General features: G+C 31.5%; 1 protein-coding gene across 1 annotated transcript; it reads left to right on the top strand.

The window, feature by feature from the left end:
* The first annotated feature begins 204 nt into the window (after positions 1-204).
* LOC134706873 (ATP-dependent translocase ABCB1-like) lies at positions 205-24,898 on the top strand. Its single transcript, XM_063566206.1, has 25 exons — positions 205-400; positions 664-824; positions 1,519-1,782; positions 2,268-2,439; positions 3,087-3,211; positions 5,416-5,593; positions 6,969-7,193; positions 7,765-7,890; positions 8,267-8,470; positions 9,006-9,176; positions 9,793-9,954; positions 10,634-10,661; positions 12,358-12,521; positions 12,812-12,967; positions 13,956-14,057; positions 15,652-15,729; positions 16,829-16,912; positions 17,674-17,877; positions 18,827-18,927; positions 20,062-20,202; positions 20,674-20,830; positions 21,476-21,673; positions 22,397-22,603; positions 23,126-23,272; positions 23,850-24,898. Exons 2-25 carry the CDS (start codon positions 721-723, stop codon positions 24,045-24,047), a joined length of 3,696 nt encoding a protein of 1,231 aa, XP_063422276.1. The 5' UTR covers positions 205-400; positions 664-720; the 3' UTR covers positions 24,048-24,898.
* Positions 24,899-26,493: the final 1,595 nt, after the last annotated feature.

Genomic DNA, 26,493 nt, shown 5'->3' with positions numbered 1-26,493 from the left:
ATTTTAAATACGTAATTTTAAAGGGATTCGATGCATATTTAAGGGAGATAACTGTCGTATAATTTACTTGTGTTACCTTTTTATTTATGATGAAGTTGAAATAACGGAATCTAATCACTAGATCAAAATTTCAAAATAAGAATTATTGCTCATAACATTTACATGCCACATACTCTTTATCCTTTTCAGAATGTTTACTTAATAATATAAAAACTCGAAAGAATATTGCAAAACTAGACAATGACGTCGTTATCTAATACTCAAGATGTTGTCGTCCATGTAAATGGTAACGAGAATGAAAAGTCCAATGGTATATCAAATGGAGTGTATTACAATGAAAAACGTTCTAAAGTGACAGTGGTGACAGACAAAAAAACAAGCACTAGGAATCTTTGGATTGGTTAGTTTTTATGGTTGTATGAAAATGATTGCACACATCTTAGTTTGATTTTAAAAATAAAAACATAATAACAATGTTGAATTTTATTTAAAACTAAAAGAATTTATAATTTCACAAATCTTTGGAAATCAATTTCTCTATGGTTTGTATGAAATGAATCCATATAAATTTCAGAAAAAGACGAAAGTTGATTTGATCAATAACAGATTTAAATAATTTAGTTAAGATATGAGTAGGTAAACATTGTACCTTCCTTTTTTCAGTTTAAGTATGCTGGCAAGTTAGATATTGTGATACTGTTACTTGGAACAGTATTTGCTATGGGACTAGGGACATGTATGCCATTGAACCTTTTAGTATATGGCAAGGTAGCCAATGCCTTGATTGAGTATACAAATTATATAAATCTGCAAGCAATGCAAAAGTAAGTTGAACAAAATGAGGCTGGTAAAAGGTAGACCGATATTCCTGGACTTTTGAAATTTTGAAAAACTATACAAGTTAGTTATTTAATCATCTAAATAAAACTAAGTAAATAGGTTTTGTTTCCGTCAAAGTACTTCTTCTGCGACAGATTTGTGTAGAAAATTTCAAATTTTGATAGTGTTCATTGAGATTCATAATGAGTTAAATCAAAGACATTTTATGGAGTGTTTCGAAGTTAGTTCGATTATGTCGTGAAGATATTTACTTTATTCCAAGTATTCCAGTATGCTTTCCACCTTGGTGTGGACGTTTATCATTTTTTTTTTAGGTATATGAACAGTTTATTTAGAGAGGAAAAAAATAATTACAAACTTTATTATTACATATGAAAGAAAAGTGTTGTTTTGAAACGACCATGGCTAATTTTCCATCACAGGATGATGAAAATATGCTGATATTCCATCCTTCAGACTTGTTGTTCAAAACTTGTGATTAGTTTTGATACGATCAGTTATGTTTGCTTTCAAATATTTTATTTTTTTATTTCATGGATTTTGTGGATGCATTAAAAAAGGAGGAAAAAAGAAGTACAAAAATCACCGATATGTTTAGCACATTTGATTTTATTTTGGTTCGAAACATTCTGTCTACATTTCCTAACTATCTATTTCATTATTTTCTTGTTTATTCAGTAAGACCAGTATGATTAATCAGAGGATAGATGCACTTGAGGAATATTCTGATGTTTATAGCATAGCAAAGGATTATGCTTTTTGGTTCAGCATGATCGGGGTCGGTGCAATCATAACTGGATTTCTGGCCGTAACGTTGTGGACATTGGCAGCTGAAAGGCAGATTAAAACAATTAGACAATTATATTTTACGTCAGTGATGAGACAAGAAATTGGTTGGTTTGATACTCATGAAAGTGGAGAATTGTCAACAAGATTTTCAGAGTAAGTTTATTAAAATCTGTTTATCGTTTTGTTTAAAATGAGAAAAATGACAAAACTCATAGTTCCATTTGAGATCATGACTGATATTTTTAATACTAAAGGAAGGAAGAGGTACTAAATAGTCTTTGTTCAGATTACTACTGTTGCGTTTTGAAAGATCATATTTAAAGGATTTTGACTTAAACAAATTAAAAGATGTGCACGATTGACAATGAGACAAATGCCTGCATTGAAGACAACAAAAAGAACAAAATAGTGAACAAGTATGCTCAAAGGAATATTTTCTATTGTGTTTAATACATACATACAGTTTTTATGGTACATGAGACAAGATAGCCACTGTGATATAGTTATGTGTGTGTTCTTAGAGTATTATTTTGTACATTAGTATTTAATATTGTAGATGTTTCTAATAACTAGGGACCGAGTATACACATTAACTGTATATGAGGTTTTATTTTATTTTGTGTTGTTTTATAATACAGAGATATGCATGTAATCCTTGATGGTATTGGAGACAAAGTGGCCACAATGATCCAATGGGTTACTACATTCATTGCTGCTTTTATCATTGCCTTTATAAGTGGATGGAAATTATCATTGGCTTCTGTAGCATTTTGTCCTGTACTTGTTGTAGTTGGAGCATTTATGACAAGGGTAAAATTCAGAATTTTAAAATATTGACTTATATTTAATCAAGCTACGGTACCTGTTTCTCCAATGTTCTTTTTAATAGAATAACTTATCAATAGTCAACACTTCGGTGGTGGTGTTGACATGAAGATCAATTATGTGGTCATTTTTATAAATTTCCTGTTTACAAAACTTTGAATTTTTCGAAAACTAAGGAGTGTCCTACCCCATGAAATAGATAACCTTACCCGTTTTTGGCACAACTTTTTGGAAGTTTGGATCCTCAATGCTCTTCAACTTTGTACTTGTTTGGCTCTATAAATATTTTGATATGAACGTCACTGAGTCTTATGTAGACGAAACGGACGTCTTGCGTTCTAAATTATAATCCTGGTACCTTTGATAACTAATTATCGACACGAACTTGATTCCTTAAAAAAAATAACACTGTTAATAGTGATTTCGGAGTTCAGTATATTTGTAATTTTACTTTTTTTTATATAAAGATATGCCATTCATTTTTTTCTTATTGAAAGGAAACACCATTTGTTAAGGCTAAGTAAACACAAGGACTACGAAACACTGCAGTTCGACTTATATATACATGCATAATCTTAGTTCATAAGTTGTAGATTCCAATAAATGTTTCGAAAAATATACTCACATTTTAGTGGTTACAAACTATTTCACGGAAAGAAGCCCAGAGTTATGCTAGTGCTGGTGCTGTGGCCGAGGAAGTATTTCTGTCAATAAGAACTGTTATGGCTTTTAATGGACAGACAAGAGAATGTGAAAGGTATGTTATTTTGGCTAGTTTTGTTAAATATAATCACATTTATGTGGTTACCTACAATATCACGAAGAAAAGCCCGGATTTATGCCATTGCTGTTGCATTAGCTTATCATAGTGATGGATTTCAATGGATATACTTAAACATGTGAAAAGTTTGTTATTCAGGCTTGAAAGTCATGTTGTCTATAATTGTTAATATAATTCATATGTTTAGATGTGTATTGTAAAACCATAGCAATGAAAACTGTTTAATTTTCGTGGTGTTACGAAGGACACTGAGTGTATCACCATCCCAGTAGTCAGCACTTTGGTGTTGACATGAATATCAATTATATGGTTATTTTTAAAAATTTACTGTTTGTAAAAGTCTTAATTATTTCAGAAACTAAGTATTTCTCATCCTAGTTATGTTTAACCTTAGTCCGTATTTAGCACATCTTTTTGAAATTTTGGGTCCTCAATGCTTTTCAACCTTATACTTGTTTGGCTTTCTATCTAATTTGATATCAGCGTCACTGATCTGGGTATAAATCAAATATTTTTTATCTTATATAGGATTTCTGTATATTTTTCTATACATGAACTTTATCATATACTTTAAAGAAAAATGAAATAAAAAGATGGGGTCACCGTTCATTTAAGCTCACATTCTGCTTCTGGAAGAAGCATCCAATTTTGTTGATGTCCTTTTTTTCTGTTGACCTAATAGGAGAAATAGATGTAATATCGAAATAAAAAAAATAACCTAATTACAGATATCGCTTAAATTGTACAATTATTTAGTTTATGTACAGCTTATTTGAAAACAATAATAAAAAATATAGGTCACCGATGAGTTAAAAAAGATATTTCAAATTTAATGCCAAAAAAGGGCATTTTTGCACCAAAGGGAGATAATTTGGAGCTTTTTCAATGATATAAACATTTTAAAAGTCAGCTGGGGCCAAACCGAATCAAATTTTTGGGGTTGATTTTTGTACCATACCATAAAGTAATAAGTAACAGTGTATTAAATAAAACTTATAATGAAAAAATAAAGGTTTAATTTTTTGCTGAAATTTTTGTACCCAGGAGCCACCTTAAGGTATTGACGTTGCTAACGTAAAATGTTATTTTCGCGACGTCAAACTGTGACATATCGGGAAAAGATGCATTTTTCGACTGATTTTTATCATTCAAACTGATTTAATTTGAAAACGAGTTCATGGACCCCTATTTTTCAAAACGGCAATTTGTTTTATTTTGCAGGGAGATTATGAGACCCAAATTTTATAATACTGTAAATAGATTTTTTTTTAATTTTGATAAACATGACATTTTTTCCTCAATTCATGAACATTTTATAAATATGAGTTATTTCTGAATTGAAAAAATGCATCTTTTTATGATACTTATAAAATGCAGAAATTAACGATTATTTAACAAAAAACAATTTGTGTTTATCTTTTATAACAAAAAAGTTATGTCTTTCTTTCGAAAAAGAAATTATGGCCACAAATCTGAATTTTGAGCAAATAAACACAATTTCGACCTCATTTTACTCAAAAAGTAGCACATGAAGGTATATTTTTTATTACATATTTGATTTAATCAGGTAAAAAATAGCCTATATGCAAATTTTCATGAACTTGTAAATACAGGATCAAAACTGTATCGTATGCCCTTAAGTTATGTAGACGTGATGAGTCTTATATATAGACGAAATGCGTTCTGACGTATCAAACAATAAACCTGGTACCTTTGATAACTATTAACTATTATGAATTTTCATCACCAAACACTTTTCGAAAACAACTTAGTCAATTTTATTGTTATAATAAGATCAATGTAAATAATGCACATAACAAATTTAAAAACATGACATATTAACAATATATATGTCACCAGATGAAACGTGTGGGTAGAAAGAAAAACTGTTCAGATTTCTCATCTGTGGTATAATATCATAGGAATTCCTCAAAAATAAGAACAGCGGAAAGTTTTGAACCCATTTTTTGAAGGTTTTGTACAATAGTGAAATAGATCAAAGCCGACCTTTCTACCATTTAAGCTCCATGCAACCATCATGTAGTATACACTTGTCTACAATTTACTTGTATTTGTTTGGTTTTTATAACATAAGTCACTACTAAAACTAAACTGCTAAGTACTCCTTCTGTTACAAAACATTAATAAATGAAAGCCACTGCAAAGTGTTAATCTTTTAGATACAACGAAAACCTAAAAGATGCTAACAGTCAAGCAATACGAAAAGGCATCGTAACAGGTCTTGGACAGTCCGTGTTTTGGTTTTTTGTATATTCAGCATTTGCCGTTGCATTTTGGTATGGTATCTATTTAATACGAAATGATGAGGCTGGATTTGAAGCAGGAGAAACACTAACTGTAAGTAATCTCTCTAGAAAGCAGTATTTTTGTTCTTTAAATGGACTATATGATTTTCCAAACAACTAAAACTGATGAAAAGATTAACCTGAAAGTATTATTCAACTGAAGTTGAATTAATGTTGGTATTTGATTTGTTCTGCGGTTGTTGATTGGTATTTTAAAAAGTAAAGTCACAAAAATACTGAACTCCGAGGAAAATTGAAAAAAAGAAAGTGTCTAATCAAATGGCAAAACACATCAATTGAATGGATAACAAATTAACTGTCATTATCCTGACTTCGTACAGGCATTTTTTTATGTAGAAAATTGAGGATTGAACTTGGTTTCAAAGCTAGCTAAACCTCTGACTTGTATGACAGTCGCATCGAATTCCATAATATTGAGAACGATATGTGAACAAAATAAACAGACATAACAGGTAAAAATGTCAACAAGGGATACAACAGTCAACATTGCGTATAATCTTAATCACTATAAAACAACAAATATGTAACAAGGATGCACAAATTTATGGTGGCCGGTTAAGGCCATTTCGCGTTTTCGCGTTTTCGCGTTTTCGCCCATCATATTATATAGGGCGAAAACGCGAAAACGCGAAATCGCGAAGTCGAAAACGCGAAAACGCGAAGTCGAAAACGCGAAATCGGAAAGAAAAAATATTTCGCGTTTTCGCGTTTTCGACTTCGCGTTTTCGCGTTTTCGACTTCGCGTTTTCGCGTTTTCGCGTTTTCGACTTCGCGATTTCGCGTTTTCGCGTTTTCGCCCTATATAATATGATGGGCGAAAACGCGAAAACGCGAAAACGCGAAATGGCCTTAACCGGCCACCATACAAATTGCATATAGACCAAGCACATTTGCAAACACTAAAAACAAGAATATACAAATTTGCCATAGTACAATAACACAATGACGGGATTTATAAGTACAGAGCCACGTCATATATTTATCAATGACAGAAGAAAAGGCATATAGACAAAGCACATTAGCAACGATGAAAGACAGAATACAAAAATATGTTACAAAAGCACAATACCACAATGACGGGATGTAAAGGTACAGAGTCACGTCATATGTATCAAAGAAAAGGCATATAAACAAAGCACATAGGCAAACACGAAGGACAAGAACATGAGAATTATCATAGAACAATACAAAGATGGGATGTAGAAGAACCGAGCCGAATTACATACGAAAAACTTTTTTATTTTCATAAATACGTTTTAATATTAAATGTTATGCCATTTATATAGAGGACAATTATGTATTTATGTATTTATGTATTTCTGTTTGAAATATTTTATGTACCATTTAAGCCTGAACAATTTCTGTTAATAATAAATCTTGATACTTTACTACCATTTTTATTAAAGATATTTATGGGAGTAATGATAGGCTCAATGTCATTGGGTCAGGCCTTCCCGACATTAGAGGTTATAGGCAATGCTAGAGGTGCAGCACAGAAAGTATTTGAAATCATTGACCAGAAATCAGAAATTGACTTCTCATCAAAAGAAGGACGCAAACTTGAAAAAGTCGAGGGAAACATTGGATTCAAAAACCTATATTTTAGATACCCGGCTAGACCAGATGTTCAGGTAACATTGACATGTTGTTTAAAGTCGCCTAACTCATTTTACTTAAGTTATAGAAAGTCGTGGATTTGATCTATAGTAGACGAGGCACTACACAAACTTTAAACAAAAAAAATAATTTGAAATATATCAACTTAGCCTTAATGAATAATAAAAAAAATTCTTGAAAAAATGGTAAAATAATGAACAGAAATTAAATACTTTTAAAACAGATGTATTAAATGGCGAACAGTTCAGAAACACTGAATTACATGCAGATTATATCAAAAAGAGGTGTGAAAAAAGTCACAACATTCAAAATCTTATGCGTTTTACAATGTAATGATTTTCTAAAAGAGGCATTACACTATTTTTTTAATTATCTCAATCTACTCACTTACGGCGATTATTCCAGTCATGGTTTTTGTTTAGGATAAGATAAAAGTACGTCTCAAATGAAAACATTTTACTTTTAGGTTGTGTGGGGATATCCTTAGGAAAGTAATGGCAGACTATATTTAAGGCGGTCACTTGTATTAACTTGTATAACATGTGAAATTGAAACTTGTATCAGTTTAATTGTGGTTTTTTTCAGGTTTTGAGAGGGTTGTCACTAGACGTCAGAAAAGGTCAAACTGTTGCATTGGTAGGATCCAGTGGATGTGGGAAGAGCACAGGAATCCAACTGTTACAGAGATTTTATAACCCAGAACAAGGGGAGGTAAGGAATTCAGCTATTACAGAGATTTTATAAAACAAGAATATGGAGTGATAAAGAAAGAAAAAAATCTCTTCTATTATATTAAATTCGTGCGTCCTACTCGGTTTTTTATTTACCTTCATCAGGAATGCATATATCCAAACTTTAGAAAGCTAAGAATGTATAAGACTAAAACACATGAAGCATGAAGAGCGACATGACTGAAAGGGACCAAAACATAGCCAAGTTTATCACAGGTTCTTAGAGTATGGCATTGTTGTTAGCCTTTCATCTGGAACGCTCAAAGAATCTATAACTCCATAGTTCACAATGTAAACTTTTGGAAGTTTTTCCTTTTTCTAAAAACTCAAAATGTAGTGTTATATATTTCAATCAGATTTACTTAGATGGTGAAAATATCAAGGAATTGAACGTCAACTGGTTAAGGAGGCAGATAGGCGTAGTCAGTCAGGAACCTGTTCTGTTCGCCACAACAATTGCTGAAAATATACGATATGGTAGAATAGATGTGACACAAACAGATATAGAACAGGCTTGTAAGATGGCAAACGCTCACGATTTCATAAAGCAGCTACCAGAAGTAAGTTAATGTTGAATTTTGCAGATATCTTGAGAACAGCTCTACAGAATCAAAAAATACCTACAACATACCATTTATAGAGATACATTATGTAGAACGAACTACTTAGTGTATGGACTGAACTTAGCTGGCTCAAAAAGATAGCATTCTAGTAGTTTTTTTCAACCAAGATTGCAGCAGTGTCAGTTTTGATTTCTGTATTTTAAAACTTAGGAAATTCAGACGACTATAATCATTGGAACCAATAAGCAACAATACAAGCATAGAATCCATAGGACCATATAAATTGGACCACATATACATGATCAATACGAACTTGGGAAATCTAAAGGGCTGTATTGATCGGGTCAAATTTACAACCATCATATTTAGAATTAAGAATTTGATACATAATCTTGAAATCCAAGTTAATATGCCATCAGTACGTTGCTTGATAATGACGTATGTCTAAAAACGTGTAGTGCATATGCCTTTGTGTTAACCGGTGTGTTTTTTTGTTTCTGGGTTTATAAAAAATAATTATATCTGTGAACAGGGTTTTGAGACCTTAGTGGGAGATCGTGGTGCCCAGTTAAGTGGTGGTCAGAAACAGAGAATAGCCATAGCAAGGGCGTTAGTAAGGAATCCTAAAATACTTCTCCTGGATGAAGCTACATCAGCTCTAGACAATGAAAGTGAAGGAATTGTACAGAAAGCTTTAGAAAAGGTATGGATTGATCTTCATCAGAAACGCTCAAAGCCAAACATTTGAAATCCGAAGAAGTATAAGTACCGAACCCGTTAAAGATCTATATGACAAAATAGTACCTAAAACAAATAGCCAAATTCATCTAAAGTCAACTTTGCCTGAGGGAGTTGAAACCTTAGTTTCTTAATAATTTCAAATTTATAAACGGATAATTTTAGAAAAGTTTGTTAAATCATGTCAGTACCGAAGTACTGACTACTGAGCTGAAGATAGCCTCGGGGATTGATAGTCCACCATCAGAGGTGTCGACCTAGTGATGTACAAATGAATTATAACTTATAACACTTTAACGCATGTATACCTACCTCCGTGGCATTCAAATGTTGATAATAAATGTTTATCCAGGAAATCGGTTCACAGGAACTGAATTTAAAACAAATCTTATTTTCCTTTAAAGGCTTGTGTTTTTTTTGCCACTCTTATGGTAGTTACTAATGCCCGAAGACAGTTTACAATAATAATATGTTTTTTTTTCAATGGAGAGTAAATACGGCTCTGATTTCATTTTTGCAAAGATAATAGTATAATGACAAACAACCTACCGAATTCAAAAGTTCATACATGATGTTTGTAGGCCCAGGAAGGCAGGACAACCATAGTGATTGCCCATCGACTGTCCACTATAAGAAATGCTGATGTGATTTATGCAATAGATCAAGGAGTTATAAAAGAGAGTGGAACACATGATGAATTAATGGAGAAGAAAGGATTGTATCATCAACTTGTTATGTTACAAGTAAGCAGCTCTTATGTGTTTTTGTATCATATTTTGATTCTTAAAAACAGATGAATACTTAGTTGTCGTTTGTTTATGTAATATATACGTGTTTCTCGTTTCTCGTTTTGTTTATATAGATTAGACCGTTGGTTTTCCCGTTTGAATGGTTTTACACTAGTAATTTTGGGGCCCTTTATAGCTTGTTGTTCGGTGTGAGCCAAGGCTCCGTGTTGAAGGCCGTACTTTAACCTATAATGGTTTAATTTTTAAATTGTTATTTGGATGGAGAGTTGTCTCATTGGCACTCACACCACATCTTCCTATATCTATTAGGATGGTAATTTTGATTAAAACATTTTTTTTAAATCATCGGGCATCATTAATGACAGTTTGAGTTTTTGATTTTGCCATATGATAAGGGATTCGTTTCCGTGGAGTTCAGTATTATTTTTTTTAACTTTTACTTCAAAGATTTAAATGTTACATTATTAATAAATACTGAAATATGATGACTAAGAAATCTTTTCGGTTTTCAAAATAAATTTTACGATTAAGTGTTCATCTCACTTTACAGTCTTAACGCACCTGGTAATAGCAAAACCCTCAACAGGGTTATGTGTAAAGTGTTCATTATTAGAAATTCTTGTATAAGTTGATTAGAACTTAAATGGAGTAAATATTCTTTTTTTGATTTCAGACCAAGCATCATGAAAAATCAGAAGCAGGTATGTTTAATTTATCAACGGATATAATGAAATATTTTAAAAAAACAACATATAAATTTGCTGTTGAAATATTGTGTCCAATCTTGATAGATAGTAACATCAACCCTGTATATCTAAAGATCAGCTTTTATTAATATTTTTTTTTTTATCTTTTTCGGTTATGTCATTGACAAAAAAAGGCGACAGAAAAATTTAGGAGGTTTTTTTTATCATAAAGAAGGAAATGAATGATGTTTTGATAGAAAATTGCACGAAAAAAGTAAAAAAAACACGTATAATAAGCTATTTTGTTTGTAAAATTTTAAAGGTATGTTATATTTATGTTCATACAATTTACCATGTTTAAATTTGAATTAAGGGGACAGTAGTTTAATGATGTTCATACGATTTACAAGCTTAAGATTTAAATTAAGGGTACAGTAGTTTAATGATGCTCATACGATTTACAAGCTTAAGATTTAAATTCAGGGTACAGTAGTTTAATGATGTTCATACAATTGTCCATGTTTAAATTTGAATTTAGGGGACAGTAGTTTAATGATGTTCATACGATTTACAAGCTTAATATTTAAATTAAGGGTACAGTAGTTTAATGATGTTCATACAATTTACCATGTTTAAATTTGAATTTAGGGGACAGTAGTTTAGTGATGCTCATACGATTTACAAGCTTAAGATTTAAATTAAGGGTACAGTAGTTTAATGATGTTCATACAATTTACCAGCTTAAGATTTAAATTTAGGGGACAGTAGATTAATGAAGTTGATACGATCAACAAGGTTAAGATTTAAATTAAGGGGACAGTAGATTAATGATGTTTATACGATTTACCATGTTTAAATTTGAATTTAGGGGACAGTAGTTTAGTGATGCTCATACGATTTACAAGCTTAAGATTTGAATTAAGTGACAGTAGTTTAATGATGTTCATACGATTTTCCAGCTTAAGATTTGAATTAAGGGGACAGTAGATTAATGATGTTCATACTATTTACAAGGTTAAGATTTAAATTTAGGGGACATTAGATTAATGATGTTTGTACAATTTACAAGGTAAAAAGATTAAAATTTAGGGGACAGTAGATTAATGATGTTTGTACAATTTACAAGGTAAAGATTTAAATTAAGGGGACAGTAGATTAATGATGTGTATACGGTTTACAAGGTTTCGATTTGAATTAAGGGGACAATAGATTAATGATGTTTGTACAATTTACAAGGTTACGATTTAAATTAAGGGGACAATAGATTAATGCTATCCATACAATAAACAAGTTAAGATTCATATTGAGTACTGACTACTGAGCTGAAGATACCCTCGTGGATTTGTCACCATCCTTAATTTGTAGATCGTTTTTTTCGTGCCTCAACTCTCTAGTGAAATTGCTGTTTGATATATATTTCACCTGTCTTTTAATCTCAATATTATATACTATACGGGATTTTCCAAGTATTTACGTTGGAACATACTTTTAGATAGGATGGTAGTGGTGTATCCTATTAAAGCATATAATTTCACTTTGTTTGAGTTTCATTCTATCCCCATTGGTTTCATTCCATTTTTTCAACTCCGACTTTGATATTTTTTGAAAAATGGATATGCATTTCAGCTGCATTTTCCATTTTCAAATTTATCATATGTATGTATATTCTAAAACAACTGTATATAAAAATTCATATGGGTTTCATTTACAGTTGTTGAGGAACTGGAACATACACTACTTACAGACGAAAATAATAAGTTGGAGAAAAGTTCATTGATTCGTCCACGGACATTTAGCTCATCCTCATTGAAAAATCCCAAGCTTCATACTGAACTGTCTGTTGTTAGCTCAGCAAGTGATAGTAAACAGAAAAAGGTACGTTTTATTTTATTATACTCAACAAGTTAATCTGACTGAATGTTGAAATTGTTCAAGTTTAAATTGTTGTGTTTCTGTACGTTTTTCACATTGCATGCCTTTATCTAAACTACAATATATATTCTCCATAATATTTTAACAGTGTTTAGTTAGGTAATGCTAGGAATGAAAATTTTAATCATTCGGATTTTCACAAAAATTCTTGATTAAGAAGTATTAATTTATCCATAGTATACTTGCTCAAACCAAGTTCGCTTTAGATAACTTTGAATGAATTTTAATTTCAGAAAAACGACCCCGAAGATATCCCAAATGTTCCAATGACTAAAATTTTAAAGATGAATGGACCAGAATTTCATCTTATTGTGATTGGTATCATTATATCTATACTTGCTGGAGGTTCTCAGCCATTATTTTCCATCATCCTGTCAGAATTTTTGAAGGTAAAAAAGAAATTCATATTTATTAAATTTAATTTTCTTGAGGTATTTGATGTAAGTGATGAAAAAAAAATCGAGTCATCATAGAAACATAGTCGTCATCGTAACCTATTTCCTAGTTTTTATCATATATTATATCTGCAATCACCAACATACTCTATTTTACAATGTGATTCAGTGTTGATACTATGCATCTAGTGACCTATTAGGAAATACTCCAAATAAATCTCCTCCTTCAATAGTTTATAGGAAAATATCTGAATTCTCTAATTATCTTTACTCCAGTATTTTTCATATTACACTTTAAAACAGATTGACAAAATAAGTAAAATTTCGCTAAGATCAAAGATTTAAAAACGCAGAAACAAGTCTGGCGGAGGAAGATATATATCATAATTAAAAAACTCACTTTGATTTAAACAAAAAACTTAAAACGTGTAAATAGTTGTTGTTTGTTAAAGCTGAGGCTACTGTAGTCTCATGTTCAAACGTTTTTATGATGTGTTGCTCGTTTATTTGGTACACTTCAAAATATTTCATGTCCTTGTAGAAGCTTTAACATATACCTTTAAAGAAAAGGAAAAGAAATGGCCTGCGATATGAAACTCTCTCTTCATTATAAAACAGTTTTAATATTTATGACGTTACAGATTTCCAGAATACATTTTTACCTTAACTGTCGGGAACATTTGGTATTTAAAAGCACACAAAGTGCTTTTTTTTTATATAGGCAAACATTATATACATGAATGCATGTAAGAGAAAAATATATAAATATCAAAACAGCCTGTGCAATCCAAACTATATCTCTTTCATTTGATCCACGTTTTTACTGCAAAAGTCGGCAGATTCTTTATTTAATATGATACAGATTATCTCTTAATATAGAGAAGATTGTGTTTATTTTTTACAACCAGGTACACCATGTGGTTTATGTGTGAGAATGTTGCTGCACACATTTGTTTTGATACTAATTTTTTTCGTGTTTAAGGTGTTCACGTATGACGATGACGAAGCAGAGTCTACATCTGAAATGTTAGTTGTTTATATAATGACCATAGCTGTGGTTTCAGCAATTTTCAAAATGATCACTGTAAGTCATGATTATCTAAGTTCACCTGCTTGTTTTAGTGGTTAGTCATTCGTCGTCTGCTTTAAATTAGAATACAACTTTTCCTCTAAAATAGCATGGTAATTAATCATCAATTAGCATATTAATCTATTGCAATAAAAAATCATAATATCTAATAAAATTTGTAGAATTAGCTAACTAAGTCCTTATATTTGTATAAAGTAACATTCGTTTATAGTGGAAAATTGTTTTAAGGTTGAATAAGCTACAATTAAAAATTGCTCGCCGGTCCCTTTCTGTGATTACCATTAGATAACGCTGGTTCATTTGCCAATCAATCTATCATCAAGAGAAGATAATTTATTCAAATGTCGTTCATAGTCTTTTTTCAAAAATGATGAACGGTTCTATATATTGGTATGTAATCATTTTAAACGTTTCAAGTTTATTAAATTATATTCGTACATCAATGTTTTTGATACACCAATAACAAATAGTGAAATATATTGAATGTATACATTTTGTAATTATTCAAAATTATATCAGAAACGTAAACTTAATTATAAAATAATTAATTTGTTAAGGGGAGAGAATACTCGCATAACTTTTTCGAATTGGCACATAATACAACGGAATGTCACCCTTGCATACAAATGGCACATCAATAGAATTAATTAACTGCGCAATCGCGCTCCACCTCCAATGATGATTCTGAATTATAAATATAACCAAAAGTTGTTAATCTATAGATAGTGAAGACTAATGAAAGCTAACACACTGTAAAAATATTTCTTTGCAATTTTTTAAAACATTCTCAGGAAAATGATCGAGTCACTTGACTTTCAAAGCTCAAAATTAATGTTTTACACAATATTTGAATAAAGTAGATAAAGATTATTCGCTTCTCAAAGTGTAAGACGCAATAAAAATTGTATGCTTGCACCATCCTACCGAAATACGGATTTAATTAAGTCCTGAACATTTCGACATTTCTCCGTATATTTATAACAAAACCGGATTTCACCAAATCACAAGTACGTGTTAAGATCCGACTAAATACCTATTTCCCGATATGGTCAGGTAAAATTGCTACATCAATATGTATATTACCACTTTAAATATAAACAGTACTGTAAATCAGCACTTACTGAAATAAAACAAATGAAATATATCTGTTTAAAATTAAAATCCCGAAAAATCAGAAAAAATCATGAAAATGACCTAAAAATATAAAAAGTTTAGTTAATGATACCTGTATCGTTCCCATGACGAATAATATGGCATAGCGTTACCACCATAAATTTCAATTTCTATGAAAGCAATACATGCTGTTTGTACAGATGTAATGAATACTAAGCCGATGATACCTTATGAAACTTACAGTCCATCAGCTGTGGAATCAACCATGTGTTAGTTTATGAAAATCTTTTCTAAATTTCCTGGGATTGAAGCGCTCTCTAATTCATCTTCATCAGAAACAGTAGAACTACCAACTTTTCTTAATCAGCTAGATATTTATTTATATGGAAATTTCTGATAGAACTATTGTTGATGTACAGTCAAATATGCCTTTTATTAACATATATTGTTATCAAAACATAATTATGTATTGTAGTTTGTAACGTTCGGTACAGCTGGTGGAAACTTGACAACAAGATTCAGAAAGTTAGCTTTTAAGTCAATTGTTTGGCAGGCAAGTAAACATTAAAAGACTATCAAAATCGATCGTTTAATAATTCAATAGAGAGTGAAAAATAAAAGAAAAAATAATAAGGAAGAAACTTTAAATTGAGAAAAAAATCAAGTAGAGAAAAGCTAGTGTAAAACATAACAATTTAAAACAAGCTTTTGCATTGCAGACATACTTGTGTTAAAGTAAGAGTCTTTTTGAAAATTACCCCAAGTCAAAAGACAACGAATTTACTTGAAATTATTTTCGTTAGACTTTATATGAGAAATAGAACATAACAAGATCGTATGAGCATTATTGATACATGAAATATGTATGTGTGTTGTGAACCTTTTTTTTGTAATGTCTTTTTTTATTATTATTATTGTGGGTTTTATGTTGTCGTTCAATTGACGTTTACCCAAAATCTGCCAATTTTGATGAGGAATTTGGCACAATTTGTTAACATTTTTTTTGTTTTTAATGCTCTATAACTTCGTCTATGATTTGGCTTTTTTTTGTTAGTGCAGTGGTTTTTATTGCCCCGCAACGAAGTTGTCGGTGCCATATCGTTTTACCCTTGTTTATTTAAAAATTCTCTACCCGAGTTTTTGCTTAAAGGGACATAGTCACATGGTTGAATCTAATACCAAGACGGTGGGCAAAAAAATGAACAAGGAAAGTTTAATTGAATAAGAGATATGTAATTGTACCATTCACTAGGATTCAAAATGAAATACGAACGAAAAACTGCTACGGCAATGTCAAGGCAAACACTAAATGAAATTGATCAAATAACAAGCAACAGTATTCAAAACACAGCATATATAACTATATAAGACTGAGTAACACGACCCAAACCAATCGCTTTCTTGTGAGTAGCAACCCTCTACCAAGGAAATCATGATAGGAAACACAAGCCCTAAAGGCATTGTATGGCGTCTCAACTGGGAGATTTATACTCCTTATGCAGGCGCTATTGGAATGATGCTTCAGACAAATGAAAAGTTCACAATTGGGAAGTTGATATTATCTCTTAACAAATCATAATCAATAATGAATTTCTTTGGTAAATCTATAAATATCGACTGTTGAATATCTATGTTGCATTTTTTTTAATCAGGATGTAAAATTCTTTGATGACCCTAGAAATACTGTTGGTTCATTAACAACTAGACTTTCGTCTGATGCTGCTCTTGTTCAAGGGGTGAGTTGAATGGATTAATTCAAACAATTTACATTTTTTTCTTCATAATACTGTGTCTATTTACACTCTTTGAGTAATAAAAGAACACTTTATAAATGTGCTGCTTATGTTGCGCTTTTATGTTTTTGACCTGATTATGAATGCTCAAACTCCGACAAAAGATGTTCAAGAATGTAAAGAAACTGAAATGCTTGTAAAATATATTTCCAATATAGATCTAAAAAGAATAGCCGAAATTATCTGAAATTAACTTTGCTTGATGAAGTTCGAACCTTTTTTTTCCTCTTTTCTTTAGTGTTTGTCAACTATTATTTGTTCTATATATTTTTACGTCCCATTGTGCTTATTTTTTTTTCTTTTTATCCCCTTCGTTATCTTGTTTATAGCCATTATTTTTGTATGTTTTATAAACTCCATCCACATCCTCTTAACTACCTGAATACGAGAGGAGTGATATTACAAAAGGTGACATAAAAAAGAATAGCCCAACTCATCAGAAGTCAGATTTTTGCTTAAGATAGTTGGAACCTTAATTTCTTAATAATTTTCAAACCTAAGTTATCTTTTGACAGTAAAGATTTGCAGTCCTTTCAAATAAAATAGCAATATTCTTCGAATCTGTTGCGCACCTGTTGCTGTAAAATGGTATAGTTTATATTATTCCAAGAAATTATCAAATTATGTATTAGCATTAAAGCTATTCCTGAGGGCAGCAATATGTATTAAATTCGGCATATTTCATTCTGAGAGTTGTATTGTAGGCTACTGGATCCAAGATTGGAGTCACCCTTGAAGCAATGGCTACCATCCTAGTTGCTCTAAGCATTTCATTTTACTACAGTTGGAAGTTAACACTGGTTACACTTGGATTTTTGCCATTAATGATAGTTACAGGAATTGTTCAAAGTAAAATCCTAACAGGATTTGCAAGGGAAGATAAAGATTCTTTGGACCATGCTGGAAAGGTAATGATTTTCTAACTAAATTATCAGGATTATTCAAACAAAACGTTAAAAGATAGTTAGTTTGCTAAAACAGTCGAAAACATAATGGTAACAATTGTTTTAGCTAGCCAAGAGACACAATTATAAAAACTATTAGTATATGATTGAAAAAAGAAGAAGGGGAGAAAATACACAGGTGCAATGAAAAAAAAATCACACTTAACTTTGTACAAAAAGCTGAACAACGAAAAGGCAATAACAACAAAAAACGCTGCATAGAAAAAAAATAAGAATGCTTACCAGAAAATCTGAAACATTGTGGTAAAATCGGCTGAATTGGTAGAATTCGTATGTTCTACTCCTGCCTTGTGACACCAACCTTTTTGGAAATACTCTTGAAGAGTGGTTACATGTGATTGGGTAGGCATAATACAACAGCGGATAGTTCAATGTATTTTACCTTATCTAAATACAAAACCCCCTCATTAAACCCTCGGTCATGTAAATTCCCTATACTTTAAACCTGACTGAAGTTTGAAAAAGAAATGGTAAACGATGAATATAGGCAACGGTAGTATATCGGTGTTCAAAAGTCATAAAACGATTGAGAAAAAACAAAACCGGGTTATACGAGCTCAAACAGAGTGAAACACATCAACAATAAAAGGAAAGTAAAGAAACAACAGAACCACTGAAGAGCAAGAAAAACAATCACAAACATACATAAAAACGACCTATTTGATAATAATTTGAAACGTGCAATTAAGAAGACAAATGCATAAATGATACTCGAATAGCTTTGTAAGAGAAGACATATTCATCAATAGTGAAAATTCTTATGGTAAAATCTTTTAATTTGATTACGGTATCACATTGACATCAAGGAAAATGTGTATAACAGGAACATATATTTTATCTATAGATAGCTTGTTCTTGACTTCCATAGATTTAAATATATATTTCTTTATAGATATTATCAGAAGCTATAGATAACATTAGAACAGTGGCATCACTTACAAGAGAAGAAACATTCGTAGAACGTTATGATGAACATATAGACCATGTTTACACGTAAGATAATCTTTAGATTTTTATTGAAGGCCGTATTGTTTAGATTAAGTACGACAGTCTGTTGGTTATTATGTTTTGATTAAAGTGCTCTGTAACCTCGTCATTAGTTCGACCATTCAACTTGTTTTTCAATCGTGCCACTGATGAGTTTATTGTAGACGTTATGCGCATTTTCGTGATAAAATAAATATTTTGAAATCATATGGTATCTTTAAACCGTTTTTCGATGGAATGTCAACGAGTACTCAATTACTCAAAAAGGATATACTGTAGGTGCTACTTGTATTATTGCATATGTAACTGTTTAATAAGTGCATGTTGTATAGTAGATAAACTATCAATTGTGTTAAATTTTTTCACTTTTTTGTATTCCCTTATAATAATCTGAGGGTTTGACGACTTACAAAGCGTTAAATTTGCAAATATTTCGATATTTTACTAGCGAGTATTAATTCTTCAACTTGTTGAGAATACTACTTTTAAAAATATCAGAGCCAAATCGTCAACTCCTAGCCGTTTTGTCCTCGGTGTTATATCAAACCTAGAAGCTATCACTCCCGATCTGACATGATTTATTAGTAAAGTAGACGTTTGCAGCAGATTAACTGTTAATATAAAACATATAATGTTAAAGTTGTTTGGAAACCTAAGGTTTAAGATGAAGTTTAACAGAACTTTCTGTGGTATATGGCTTAAATGCTATTCAACTTCGTATTTTTTTGGGGCCTTTTTACTTTCTTATTTGAATGTAGTTGGTGAGTACTGTATAGACATGTTTTTATTGTGTATAACCTCATGAAATTTTGTTATTTGCTTGATTTCGACAAGCTTTACTATGTGATACGGTTTAACATTAATCGTTTATCAATTCAAGCTGTGTTTATTTATGGGAGGGGAGTGGGTCCTGTTGCTGAGTTAAGCTTTCTATGAAATAATGTTATTTGTCTTTTCGTCATTTTTATTTTGTTGTTGATCACGCCTTTGCCATTTTCTCCTCTAATTATGAATGTCCCTGCGATATCTTCCATCTCATATATATATAAATATATGTCAACATCATATGGTGAAAGATATGCATTACCTAGGAGAAGATCTAATGGTTTTGTTGACACTATGGTTCGTTTTCATTTACAGATCATCTAGGAAGCGATCACTTGTGAATGGTTTTGTATATGGATTATCTAACAGTATTATGTTTTTTGCCTATGCTGGTGCCTTCACCTATGGATCTTACTTAGTCCAGACTGGAGAACTTGAGTTTCACCTTGTTTTCAGGTAAGTATGTTAGCAATAACCATAAACATAAACAAATGTTACTCATTTCTATGTCACTTATACACTAATAAAAGTGAAATCTTACTAAAATATATTGTCTATTAAAGCATAAAACATTCTGATTATGGTTAGTTTTGGGCATTATTTGTCTCTTCCCAAACACATTATTTAACCTACGTTGACACTTCTTATACACAAACATTCATTTTAACTGAGTTTAAGTTCTAAATGAGATTATATTTTAAAAGGTGAAGTCAAATGTGTGGTTATACTTAAACATGAGGAGACGTACTTTGAGAGCATGTACTGGAGTCAATCCTTTCATGTTTATGACTTTTTGTTAAGACTTCTTTGGGGTTTTTCCCACGACCATGACAACACAAGGTGAAATGTTTTGTCCCAAATCACACACTGTGATTGTCAAAGAGTCAACTATCAACATATTCCAATATTCTTTGTACTTTTTTGCAGAGTATTTATTGCAATTATAATTGGTGGAATGTACGCTGGTAGAACTTTGTCAATGTCGATGGATTTTAAAAAAGGACAAATAGCTGCAGCCAGACTTTTCGATATTATAGAAAGAAAGCCTGATATAGATGCTCTAGAAGAAAAGGGGGACAAACTAGTAAGTAATAACAACGTGATGTTCACGACTGACTGTGATGATATTATCTATGTATTAGACTTCGTTTCAAATTTTTGATTTTCACATTTTGTTAGTATGTTTACGCTACATCTCTGTCCGCTTATAAGAAGGTTGAGTGCAAACAAAAAGGGTTAACCCTGTCACATTCTTCGTATGTCTTTTCCAAGTCTCGACCATAAAAACTAATTTATCTTTGTTACATAAAGGCAACAGTAGTATACCGCTGTTCAAAACTCATAAATCCATTGACAAAAAACAAAATCGGGGTAACAAACTAAAACCGAGGGATTTTGAAATCATTGGTTTGCAACTGGTCATTTGTTACAAAACTATAACATCTTATTGGTTTTGTTTTCCATGTTTATGAATCAGGTTTAGAAGAGTGTATTATATCATATGTTTTTTCTTGATAAATAGTTATGTTGTCAAATACCAATTTCTATTTTTATTTGTTCGAGATCGGATTTGTCTTTAATTATAGTGTCAGCATAAAGTATAAGTTTATGTTTTATGAGTATGAAGTTGAATTCTAATTTGTATTGACCATAATTTTCAAAAATATCTTTTAGAATACTGAATTGCAAAGTGAAGTACTAAACTAATCTGAATTATTTTGTCTTGCAGGATAACATTGAAGGAGATATTGAGTTTACGAATGTTAAATTTCGTTACCCAACTCGACCAGATGTACAAGTTCTTAAGGGACTTACTATTCGGGCCAAACCAGGAGAAACTGTGGCTTTAGTTGGGACTAGTGGTTGTGGCAAAAGTACAACAGTACAGTTGTTGGAAAGGTTTTATGATCCGGAAGATGGTCAAGTGGTAAGTTTTGTATCTTTTTCACATAATAATAAAAGCACTGAACCTTTTTTTTTAAATGCATTCAAATTTGGAAAGAATCGAAAAATGAATCGCAAATATTTTGAACATATCACTTGTTTTTGAAAATCCTTTATTCAGACATCGATTTTTGAAGAATATATCAGGGCGTATTGATGTATAAAGTCAAGCTGAAGAGATGTAAATAACAAGTTGTCATGCAGGAAAAGAATGAACTCATTTTAAGATAAAGCATTGCATATGCCCATTCTTCAACCTTATCCTCAGATAATAATATGCCAATCTATGAAACCAAATCGTGATACAAGTTTATGCTGCTTATGTTTTTATCGAGCTATAAAATTGCAAAAATACGAAACTCCAGCAGGATCAAGAGGAAGACTAAAGACAATATAACTCTTTACAAACTATGTTGTGTCCCTCACCAGGGACTGTCTATACTTCATAATAAGCTAGTATAGAAAGTCCCTGCCCTCAGGAAATTGATGATTATGTGATTGTTTTAATGTCTCAGCTAATTTTTTTCTGCCGTTTTCATTGACAAAATGATATTTACTCCAAAGTAGCTAGGGATGACGTCTTATCTTTGCACCACGTATATGCTGACTATTATACAGTCGTCCTAAGCTAACTAACACTGATACATGCATTTCTTTAAAAATTACAGTCTTCGAATTCATATACATTTACACTTTTCAATTGCAGACGTTAGATGGTACAAATACAAAAGACCTGAATATAAACTGGTTACGATCTAAGATTGGAATAGTGTCCCAGGAACCAGTGTTGTTTGATGCCAGTATAGCAGGGAATATTGCCTATGGTGATACTTCACGAACTGTACCCATGCCAGAGATCATTGAAGCAGCTCGATCAGCAAATATACATACTTTCATTGAAAAACTTCCTCATGTAATTATTCAACCAATAATTGTTACTAAAACATTGGAAATATGTTTATATCAGTAATATTCAGTAATATTCAACTACACTTTTTTTTAAATTTCAAATGGTTAGCTCGTGCCACTTTAAAAATGTTTACAAGATATTACTTTATTGTGACATATTGTTTATGTGTCTAACTTCCTCAAAGTAAAGTACTCTGCTTTTGTGGTAATACGGTGAAAGGGTATTTTATATTAACTAACAACATTCTTTCACTAGTATGATTCGTCATGTATTTTGGTACCATTTTAACGTATGATTAAGAAGCATGAAGATGAAGTTCTCTTAACCTTCGGACAATACCAAGGAAAAAATAATGCATATTAAGATACCATATTTTAATATATATTAGAGCCAACACTCGGGAGGCTTTATGTATGAATAAACATTTACATATATATGAGATTATATTCTTTATGAAGTCTGATATGGCTTAGACTTTAATCAAATGTTTTAATACTATAATAAAACAATAACACTTCTTAACAGGGATATGATACAAATGTTGGTGACAAAGGAACACAACTAAGTGGTGGACAAAAGCAGAGAGTTGCAATAGCAAGAGCTTTAGTGAAGAATCCTAAAATACTTCTACTGGATGAGGCAACATCAGCATTAGATACAGAAAGTGAACGAGTAAGTAATGTATCAAAATCTAAAATATTATATACTCTTTATTATTAGTACCATTTTTTGTTCTTATAACTTTTCTATGTAATTTTGCATCATATGTATTGCATTTCAATCTACAAATATACTTGTCACAATTTAGCAAAAAAAACCTTTACAAACAAGCTAAATGAGAAAGATGTTTCACTATTTCGTTTGATCGCCGCAAATGCAGGAAGTCGTAGGTTCGACCCAAGACCAGGCAAAAAAAACCACGAAGACTTTATAAAATTTGGATTTGCTAATCTCCTCCAAACGTGTAGCAGCAACGAGAAAGTAAAAAGACCAGTTGGCTCGAAGTGATATGTCTGAGAAGTGTGGCATATCTTCCTGTAAACTAGCATGTTGAATACTAGTAATCGGCTATATATGTCGGTCTGGTACAAATCAGGTTTCATATTCATATCACATTAACAAGTTCTTATCATGACTATGCATTTTTCTACTGAACGATGAACAGTCATGCATCATTTGTACATTGATTAGCTTGTATCTAAACAAGAACACGAATAATTACTGAGCTTGTTATCAAACTATGTTTCAGGTCGTTCAGGAGGCTCTAGATAAAGCTCAGCAGGGACGAACATGCTTTGTTATAGCTCATAGACTATCCACCATCAAAAACTCAAACAAAATAGCCATCATACACAAAGGCGAGGTTGTGGAGTTAGGTAATCATGCAGAACTTATGGCGTTTAAAGGAATTTATTACAAATTAAGCACCCACAATCAAGGGAAGTGAATGGCTGTATAAAATAACCAGACAAAAACATGCATCAAACATCAGTGGTAGATCGTATTAGACATGTTACTGAGGACAGTTGAAAAACTCACCTACGATTGAGAAAATAGACAATCTATTCATTATCAGTATTATATTCATGTGTGAGTGTAGCGAAAGTTCACATGTTTTCTAAACTGTAACTGTCCGAGATTCTTCAGCTAGAATGGTTCACTCGAAGTTTCATTTGTGAAATATAAAAGCTGATAAACAATTACGAATTTCTTGTTTCTGAATTCAGTGATGTAGCTGACAATGACTTATTAAAATCATGTCTCAAATATAATTCACTAATAGTTTGTGTAAAAAATAATAGTTTAGGATTGTAGGCATTTTATATCTGATTGGAACACATAAAAGCGCAACCATCTAATTTCAAGAAGGGAGAAGGAGGGAGGTATGGTCTATTTGTCCTTTTTCAGAGTGTTTTTTGCGCAATGACACTCGAACAAAATTTTAAAAGGCCTTAAAAGTGTTAAGTTGAGAAGCATTAAACCGTTATACATTACAGATGGTTGCATCAAACCTGGCAAAGGCCATCTTCAACCTTAAGTTTTCAAAGAATTTTAACAATATATGTCTTATATCAACAGCGAATTTAATGCAATTCTCTACTTATATAACAAATCATGCCAAACTCAGAATGCTAGCTAATGGGTGTGTTATACCATCGGGGAAGCAACGTTTAGCAGTCTAGTTGTATTGGCCCTATGGTTTTAAAAAGTAGGATTCTTAACTCGGTGAAGAATTATCAATCGAGTTCTTGCTGGTTTTACCGATGTTTTACTTTCATGTAGTATGAATGGACAATTTAAATGTGTAAAAATGTGTATAAATGTTTTCATATGAATTATATATTGTGTCTTTAAAAGCTCTAATATATCTTTCTAAGGTTGTTGTTTTACATTTAATTCTGTTAATCTACTTTTAAATTTGTATATTTGTATATGTCTCAACTGAGACTATAATAAAATATTGAATTATTAACGTCGTATGTCGTCAAACCCTCTGATCATTATAAAGGATTGATGATGGTGTTAAAAATTGGGGGTTTTCATGACCTCGACATGTTTTAATGACCTAAGAGATTCCTGAAAAAATAGTCATAATAGTCCTATACCATAGGAGAACAATCATTTAACTTCAAAAGGGAAGTATGTTTTTGTCTGAGACAGAATCTTTTTTTTTCGCGTTAAGGGCACACATTTACTTTTAGTTTTTCGACGCTATCAATCAACTTTTTCCAATATTTAATACTATAAGGTATGGAAAAAAATCGGGATGCAGAGTATATTTGTTTTTGTCATCTGCTTGACCACAAGATCTTTTTTTCATCAAATAAGGGATTAGAATATTTTTTTAGGAAGAACCCATAAATGTATATTACTTTTACTGTTTAGTTTTTTTTGGTGTGATATCCATTTAATGTGACTCTGTCTCTGTACTTAAACATCCCTTCACTGTGTAGTTGTTCTACGATAATTTTTGTATTCTTGTCTCTCATTTTTGCTCGTGTAATTTGTATGTATGACTTTTTGTGTTCAAGTTCTTTGATACATATGACGTGGGTCTGTACTTATATATCCCGTTATTGTGTTATTGTTCTAGAGTGCCAATGAAACAACTCTCAATCCAAGTCAGAATTTGTAAAAGTAAACCATTATAGTTCAAAGTACGTACTTCAACACGGAGCTTTGTCTCACATGGAACAGCAAGCTATGAAGGGCCCCAAAAATTACTAGTGTAAAACCATTCAAACAGGGAAACCAACGGTCTAATCTATACAAAAACGAGAAACGAGTAACATTTATGAACCACATCAACAACGAAAACCACTGAAAATACAGGTTCATGATTCAGAACAGGTGCAAACAAATCAGCGAGATTAACGTTTTAATATGAACAAACATTTGCCCTTACCACAAACAATAGTGTAACATCTCAACATAAAAAGAATACACTATAGTGTATCAATTGAAATGGCTCAACTCATTTTGATCAAAAGACATATGAAAACAAACAAATGAATATACACTGAACGAATAAAAAGTGATCTATGACACAATGTAAGAACAAAATCAATAAAGAAAAAAGGAGCGAGATAATAACCAATTCAGAAAGTCAACCATATCCTTCAACAAAATGCCGCCGTATGCATGATATAACGATGATGTAAACCTTGAACAAAATACCGCCAAAAATAAAAATTGTACACCGGTAAATGAAAATAATTATATAGAGTAATGGGGAATGGATATATTTTTTCTTTCATTTGTGAGCTTGTCTTTCGCCCTTTTTTGTTTCTTTGATACATATGACGTGGCTCTATACATCCCGTCATTGTGTTATTGTGCAATTGTAAATGGATGCATTCTTGTCTTACAATTTGCGAAAGTGCTTTGTCTAT

This window comes from Mytilus trossulus, chromosome 2 (genome assembly GCF_036588685.1).
Source record: "Mytilus trossulus isolate FHL-02 chromosome 2, PNRI_Mtr1.1.1.hap1, whole genome shotgun sequence".
Taxonomy (NCBI): Eukaryota; Metazoa; Mollusca; class Bivalvia; order Mytilida; family Mytilidae; genus Mytilus; species Mytilus trossulus.
Note: the sequence above shows the minus strand (reverse complement) of the source record. Positions and strands in the feature narration are given on the sequence as shown.

Bases quoted from the DNA above. Each gene is read 5' to 3' on its own strand.
- LOC134706873 (XM_063566206.1), top strand. From the start codon at position 721: ATGGGACTAGGGACATGTATGCCATTGAACCTTTTAGTATATGGCAAG. The intron at 12,522-12,811 runs GTACGTTTTATT...TTTTAATTTCAG, and splicing joins GTGATAGTAAACAGAAAAAG to AAAAACGACCCCGAAGATAT. The intron at 23,273-23,849 runs GTAAGTAATGTA...ACTATGTTTCAG, and splicing joins TAGATACAGAAAGTGAACGA to GTCGTTCAGGAGGCTCTAGA.